Source organism: Zosterops lateralis (genome assembly GCF_965231275.1).
Source record: "Zosterops lateralis genome assembly, chromosome: 6".
In the NCBI taxonomy this organism is placed as follows: domain Eukaryota; kingdom Metazoa; phylum Chordata; class Aves; order Passeriformes; family Zosteropidae; genus Zosterops; species Zosterops lateralis.
The window spans coordinates 37,038,336-37,046,590 of NC_139761.1; the positions used below are offsets into that span (position 1 = coordinate 37,038,336).

Consider the following 8,255-nt stretch of genomic DNA (forward strand, 5'->3'; position numbering starts at 1 on the left):
TACTTTTTGGTTGCTAAATCAAGGATTTTGTATTTGCTAGTGAGGAACATTTATTATGTTTCTGAGAGATTGTTATCGTGTGGCTTTTTATGTGTCTGAGGGAGAAAATGTGGCATGGAGTAGCAAAGGAAGACAAAGTTAAGTGCAAGATATTTAATGGATAAAATCATACAAAACAAAGAAATTTCTAGTGGGTGAGGTGGACCCTTTTGCAGTACAAACAAAGCCTTTATCATTGTGAAGTGAGAGGAAGAAAGGGGTTTTTCAAAGCTTAGCTAAAACAAATGAGATTTGTAAAAATCCTGGAAGTAAAAAGAGAAAGAAGTCCAAGTTTTCCAAACATATTAAACCAAAGGATGACTGCACAGCTTGACTTCAACAGTGAAACCACATATATAAACTATTATTCTTTCTTCTGTAGATGATGAAGCCCTATTCCCTACAAGACCAAATGAGCTGGAAACTCGAGTGGTTTCCCCTCCTGACAGCTTTTCAGAAATTTTCCGAGACATTGCAATGTTACGTCCAGCAGCCTCAGAAATCCATAACTTCCTGAAAGGCCTCCAGATAAACAACAAATACCTAGAATGCGAGTTTTCCAAGTGGAAAGGTATGGTGACAACACCCTGCTTTGAGTTATAGCTTAAACCATCCTTGTGAAAAAGAAACAATCCTTAAAAAGTTATCAAGCCAACTGCTTTTTGTTTCGTTCTGATAGTGTTTGAAGGTGTTTGTCACTGAAAGCTAAAACTAGGTAGCAGGAGAGGCTTCAAAATAAGTTCTTTTAAAAAATACATGAAGTCTCATGACTGTTAGGTGAGAAAAATCCCAATTAGTCACCCAGCATATGTCTGTGCCAGCCAGCTGCTGCTGTGCCTGTGGCATGGCACTGGTGCTACCATACATTCTAACTTGCCTGGCCAATGCTCAAGGAATGTGGCAGGGAGCTTTGTTTCCTGTTACATTTTTACTTCTAAGTAAGCTATAACCTTTCTAACAGTATTCTTTGTCGTCCAGGTAGGGAATATTTTTGTTCAGTCTGGCACCAGATATTCCATGTAAAATTGTAGCTGTGTGCCTGCTCTCATAGTGAGCAAGGCACCCAACATATTTAGTCTTTTTACTGTGTTGAGAGAGTGAGGTACTGTTTTAGTTTGTTTCATATTAACAGAGAAGAAAAAAAAAACAAGAAAAAAAACCACCCCACACCAATCTGGTCAGAGTCACACACAAGATTAAGTCTAATAAACACATAATAGACACATTAAGTCTATTTTTCTGAGCCCTAAGTTAATCCCTTTTGGTCAGAGGAAAGCCAAAGAAATTGCAAAGTAAAGATTGAAAAGAGGAAGCCAGATGAGGAACTGAGAAATTACTGAACTGCAGCCATCAGCTATATAGGTAGGACCCAAGAAAAGTTGAAGTGCCTTTTTGTTAACAATAGACTTTCCTCAGCACTTCCCTTGCATTGGGCACCTTCTCTGAAAAAATGTGCTTCTTTCCCAGACTGTGAGCTGGACTCTCAGCCCAACCACCTGACAACAGCAACAGACTACCTCATCCTGATTGATACTGCATTTGTCTTTGCTACCAGTTACCCACCCCTCATGAGACCAGAAAGGAAAGTGGATGTCATTTTGCATTTCAACTACAGCTCAGGTTCACAGACAGGGGTGAGTCTTGCACATTCTTCTTCACTGATTTCTGTTTCATCACTGAGTTCCCAGAACCGCTGATTCTCTACTCACGGAAACTTTCATTTTTCCCCAATATCTGGGAAGTGTTGATAAGTTAACAGTTTACTGTTAACTGGGGGGTCACATATCTTTCTGGAACAGTACAAATATTATCAGGAAGTAATAATTTAGTAAACTGTACTTGCCCATTTTTACATGTAAGTAGTTTTAGCTGATTTGAGGGCAGTCAGAAGTAGAATGAATGAAGCTAATTGCCTTTAAACATTGTCTAATATTTCTCAATGCAATCATACATATTCCTGTGCAAGGGAAAACGTACCTTCAGGACAATATAACTGCAACAATAGAAAGGTTTGATGCAGAAAACCAGATATACAAATAAATGCAACAACAGTTTGCATTTAGGAATGTTAAATTCCATAGGAATAAAGAGTTATCTAAAGGCAAATTTTAATAGCCAAATGTGAAACATAGCCAATGTAGATTTTCAAAGACAGGCATGTGGATTTCAGACTCATTTCACTTAACTCTGGCCTTCCAAGTCTTGGATCCATAAACAACCTATACCCACGTTGGGTAAGTACCATAATCTGTCAGAACCTGACTTTTGCCCCACAAATACTCCCAGTGAAATTAGATTATGGTCAAATTTAAAGTTCTTCCTGTGTGTTCTGATGTTTTCTTTTGTTTTGTTTTCCTGTTATGGCAACAAGCCCCTGAAAGAGGCCTCTAAATACTTCGCAAAACAGGGAATTCCTTTCCCTACAAATTCCTTGCCAGATGATCAGGAAACTCCACATCTGAAAGAATGCTACGTTATTGGTGATAAAGAGAGCCCAGAAACACCTATTGTGATATTTTTCCCTCTAGTAAATGACACCTTCAGGGAATACAAAGCACCTGGTAAGTTAAGAATTACCCATCAAATTAACAGAGCCAGTGGCCACTTTCTTCCTCTTTTTTTACTGGATAATGTCTGTTTTTCAGATTATGCTGTAATAACAGACTTGAACTCTCTTTGCTTAGAGCTGAACCATATCAAGAAAATTAAAATATGTGATTTTTCCTGGACAGTAGAGAAGCGTGTGGGATTAGCCTTTGGCACATATTTTCCTCTTCAATTTTTTTTTTTTGCTTTTCATAAGCAGATTGTAGTTAATTGAAGAAAAGAATATTCTGTTTATCTGCAGTAGCAGAAATTAGCAGGGGTAATTTCCTCTCATAGTTGTCATTCTCTCCTGTTAGAGAATGCTCCAAGGAGTCTAAGGATTTCATTGTTAAAGTAATTTCCAGGCTTACAGTTAGGCAGATAACCTTGAAAACAAAAGTATAAACTAGCAAAGTGATGAAAATGTAACCGTGAAACAGTGAAGTGATGAAAGTACAACACTGAGCCATTCCAACAGTGTCTGTTCACTTTGAAATTTAAAGAGCTTCAATAGCAACATTGCCAGTCACTTCTAAACAGATGAATTCTATGTCCTGGTACCATATCCCACATGCCATAATATTCTCTTGCTACCAAAGTCTCAGTTACTCCTTCTCCATATGCTAAAATTCCTAATTCAGATTGTGAGTTCACTTCAAAGCCAGTATACTTGAAAGTCAGAAGTTCTGGGTTAATACATGGTACATTCAATTTAAAACCAAAACAAATGCATCAGTTGTATCGATTATTATCCTTTTATATTAAGTAAGTTGTAAAAAATAATATGGTACTTTTGCTTTGTCAATTGAGTTAATTGCACATTTGAGGTGCAAAACTGTGGTTTTGATCCGTATTCAAATAGACTAAGTGTATTTATGCATGTACACACACCATTCTACTCCAACTCTCACCACTGATCAGTAACTGAAAGATTGCTTTCTGCAGTTGCCCTTTGTAGAGAGACTTAAAGAAAGGAGAAAAGAAGAAAGAACTAGAAGAGCTGAGATTTAGCTTCTGTTCTTCTTTTCAATACTGCCCTGCTCTTTTGTATTGCTCTCTGAGAATTTGCTTGCCTGCTTCCCCTCAATAATTTCCAGAAATGAGTGATGCCTAGCCTAAGTCAGTTATCTGCTGTCAGGTGTACATCTGATGGTATGCAGATGTTAAATGTCAACATATATTGTCAGGGAGTCTAAAAAGGGGTGTTGCTAGGTCTGAAGAAAATTAATATGAAGGGCCTGCATGATATCTGCATACTGCATAGGCTTGAGGCAAGCTTGTGTTGCCCAACCGGTTCAGCTGGTAGCTGCAAGATGAGACTAAACAGGAAGAGAAGGAAGGGGGGTCCTTGTTGTGCCCCCTCCAGCAAAGTGTCAGCTGAGCTGTCATGAAAGGACTATGTGCAGGCAGATTTTTTGGAAGGACTGACACCGTGCAGCTGAGACCTGACCTCCATAGCAGCAGGATGGATGCTGCAAAAGGTCCTGTGAGGCTGGAAAAGATGTCTGTCCTTTGTTAGTGACAGGCAGAGATCAGCTTAATTTATAGTGCTTCAGTACCATGCCCTAGCCCAGATCTAAATTGGACAGCATGTGAAGTTTTAATACAATCACATGAACAGGCAGTTCATCCGTCAGCTTGTCCAGAGGGGGAATTTAGAATCAGAGCAGTAAATAAGTAAAACTGACACATTCAAATCAGTTAACTTCTGCACTGTTAGGCTATTCTATAATCAAGTAGAAAGGAAATTCTCTGTGTGAGACTTAGACTGCTTCAGTTGAGTGGTACCAGTTGTCTGTAACTCTGTCTGCAAAGCTGAGATGAGTGCATCTATTGGACTCTGAGAGATGCTTCAAGGAAAATCAGAACCCTTTGATCAATGTTGGTAGATCCATACTGGTAGAGAAGATTCCCTAAATGCATGAGGTCCTGTCAGTGAGATGCTGACTTTTCCCAGTTCCTACCTGCCTGCCATGGCTGCTGTGGTGCAGATATCTGTGACTGGGGAGAGTGCTTGTTTGCTACAGTAACACTCTCTTGGCAATGTGGTGGTCTCACTGGAGGCTGACAGAAAAATTCTCATGTTTCTGATAATTTCTCTGACAATATTACCTACCATTCCTGGGTTTCTAATGCTCTTCCCTCATGCTGCTGTCAGAAAACCAAAAGGTCTGTGGAAACAAGGAAGCATAAAAATGTATGTGAACCTAGTTTCATCTGGGAAAGAGTTAATTTGTTTGCAATCTGGAATGAGAATTATGTTGTTCTTCCTTTTCTGTCCCATTAAACTGTCTTTATCTCCACCCACATTTTCTCACTTTGCTCTTCTATTCTCTCCCCATCCCAGTGGTGAGGGTGTACTGAGCAAGCAGATGCATTGCTTAGCTGCTGGCTGGGGTGAAACCGTTGTCATGGGATTACAGGACAGCACACAGCAGTGGATCTCCACATCCTCAGGTCTCTGCCCCATGGGTGGGATCTCCAGCCGTCCTTTAGCAGTCAAAGACACATACTGGAATCAGTAATCTTCAGAATCCAACAAAATTAATTGACCTCTTTCTTTCCAAGGACCTATTTATTCTATGTTCTAGCAGATAGATAGAAGCTTGGTCTGCTCATATGCTGTGTCCCATCAGTGCAGAGTTGAGCAAAAAACTGATTTAGTTTAGGGTTGTGATCCACTATTTGTGCATGCCTGAGAAACACCCAGACCCTGTTTTTTTAAAAATTAACCAAGACATTGTTTGTCTGTTAGGTGTGAAGCGTAGTCCGTCAGAGATGGCAGAGGGTGAGGTTGACGTTGCCAATGCCTGTGGCCCATATTACATAAACAATCTGAGCTATTCAGAGGAAAATTTTGACAAGCTGGTGAATCTAAGTTACTACAACGTCCAGAACAACAAAGATTTGATTCTCGGGGCCTTGCGTACAGCTGTGGAGCGGAAAAAGCAGCGTAAGAAAGAGCAAGCGCTGCAAAAACCACCCGATGGCCGCGGCGTGTGTGTGCCTGACAGAGAGGGAACCCAGCTCTTGGCTGACTGCCCAGCACCAGGGAATGTGAAATAAAGTATCTATGAGTCCTGTTGATGAAGAAGAAAAGGAATTTTATTAGGAAGTGAAGAAAAGCCAAAGAACGCTAAGAATAGCACTTCACTTGTCATCAAAAATGTTCAGCCTGTCTGTCAGTGGAGGGAATAAACTCAAAAAACCAGCTCTTCCTTAATGAACTAATGTGCTTCCCTCGTTGACAACCTCAGGAGCACAGCTAGGTGAGGCTGTGCTCCACTGCATTTGCAGAAGTGACCTTCCAGGCCAGGGCCAAACTGCGTGGACAAGGAAGTTTGAGGAAGTTTATGCTGTTTGTGTTCTACCTGTGCTATAGAAACAGAGGATTGCCAGTCCAGAAATGCAATAGAGAACAAAACCCATTGTCTCTAAAACAAAATCAAGGAAGCCATTCATGAACGAAGAAATCTTTATGTGAATGTAAATAAATATTAAATTTATATAATAAACCACTTCTTTTGAGTAAGAGTTACAGCAAATAAATAGTTTTCATACCAAATACATGTTTCAGCCACTTATTTTAAGTTCTACTAGCAAGACAAAGACAACATGCAGACATTTCATAGCTGCTGAAAAATTATTGAAGAAGAAAATATACCTGCTCCAGACCTAGATGTAAGCTAGTCCAGGATCCTGGGACCCCTTGAGTTTAGGATTACAACTAAGACCCATCTCTACAAGAACCAACTCATGTTAATTTATTTTAGCAAGCTGGATTTAAATGCTATTGGTAATATCAAATGTTCTTTAATATTGATAATATTTAAGTGTTTGAGAAAATTACATTGAAAAGACACAAGGAACACAGACAAAGCAAAACTAAAATTGTATACCTAATATCACTCATGCAAATGTGATTTTTTTAACTTGCTATAGAGTATGACAACTGAAATTAACAAAACATCAGTTTTCAACTTTCTGATGCCTTGGTTGTGACATAAACATGTCTCCTTTCCAGTAAGCAGTCTGGGGTTTTGACAGATGGAATCTGTAATATTCTACATTTATTCTTCTATTTTTTTTTTAATTCAATGCTATTGTTTTATTTATTAGACATCTTATACCCACAAGCCCATGTTTCCTACAGGCTTCCCCACTCCTCAGTTCTGCTGTAGTATTCTTTGTCAAGAAATCCTGTTATTGTCAGCCAAAAATGGAAGTCTTACAAATTCCTTTGCCCTCAAGGTTGAGGGTCCCTTTCTAGGTGATGCACAGAGTTGTAACCTTCTGCTTGCCACTTAGGTCAGTGAATACATACCTGCATGTTACAGGAGTCCATAGAGCTCCTGGACTGTATGCCCAGAGTTTATCTCCCATGGAAACAAGAGAGCAAAGACAGCAGTCCTGCTGATGAATGCTGGATCTCATCGCAGCATGGAATGGGATTTAGCCAGAGGGCACAGCCAGACCTGGGAATTTGGAAGCACTCCCAGGTTCCTATATGCAGTTAGAGCATTATTGTCTGAAGGGCAAAAATTATTTTACCAACAGCAGGAAGCATCTAGGCAGGAAGTCTGAAGACATGCAGAATGAGGAGTGTGACTGCAAACACTTCCCTGCCCTTCCTGCTGCTTTCCAGCAGACACGAAAGGGTCATGGAGAACAATGAGCACTTTACCCCATTTTAAAAATCTTGCATGAAATAATTACTCAGTATCTCAGTTTTCTATGTTCAACAAGGATACAGAGGAAGATACCTGGCCTGATCAAGGAGGTGAAACTGCTTCCACACAAGGTACGAATAGGTAAGGAATCCGCAACCTAGAAAAAGAACAGGAGGAGTGAAAGGCAGAGAAGAGAGAGATGTATGTCAATGCACCTCTCTTCTATCACAAGACTTAGAAAAGATCAGACAAAACTAGGGAACAGCAGGTTTAAACAAATTGAGTAGTTCTGCACACATGCAATCAAGTATTATTGTTGATAACTGATTGAGGCATCCACTGGAAAATTTTTAGGGACTAAAAAAATACAATGGCTGTGCATCTGCCTCAGTCCTGCACTGCATCATGAATTCCCAGAGACTTGGAGGACAGTCTGAGGCAGTATCATACCCGCCCTGTGAGGTATGTGAGCTATGTAAGGTTCTCCAGTCACTAAATACTGGATTTAGCACCCCAGTCAAGGAGGAAAGGGACCTCACTCCACACTACAGTACTTAGGTTTTCCACAGCTCAGGTATTTTTGCAGATAGTTAATAATTAGGAGCAATCAGACCACTAAAGATGTGGTGATACAAGACTAATTTAAAAGAAATTACTGAAGTAAAATAGAGAAGGTGTAAGTAATTACAAGGATAACTTAACTACGTATGCATTAAGCCATAGAAAGAATTAATGACAATTAAAGGAATACAAAACCAAACTATAAAAAGGAGATTTTAAAAAATGAGGAAATCAGCCGGCAAGACCCTGTGTGAAATGGCATAAAATCTTTGGACTCAGCATGGAAATTGCAACAAAAGAGTTGCAAAATATATGCACAGCCCTAAATAAAATGCAAAGCAAGGAACCAAGAAAAGACAAAGTGGTTAAATGCCCAGAACTGGGCACTGCTAAAGTCTA

General features: G+C 39.7%; 1 protein-coding gene across 1 annotated transcript in view; it reads left to right on the plus strand.

Annotated features, from left to right (window-relative positions):
* Positions 1-5,872, plus strand: part of LOC310910154 (uncharacterized protein) — a gene marked incomplete at its 5' end in the record, with an annotated part of 60,348 nt that extends 54,476 nt beyond the window's left edge. Inside the window, 4 exons of the mRNA XM_083862611.1 lie at positions 422-610; positions 1,507-1,673; positions 2,411-2,600; positions 5,381-5,872. Of these exons, the coding sequence (XP_083718737.1) occupies positions 422-610; positions 1,507-1,673; positions 2,411-2,600; positions 5,381-5,691 (857 nt within the window). The 3' untranslated portion in view covers positions 5,692-5,872. The remainder of the gene's footprint in view (positions 1-421; positions 611-1,506; positions 1,674-2,410; positions 2,601-5,380) is intronic.
* Positions 5,873-8,255: the final 2,383 nt, after the last annotated feature.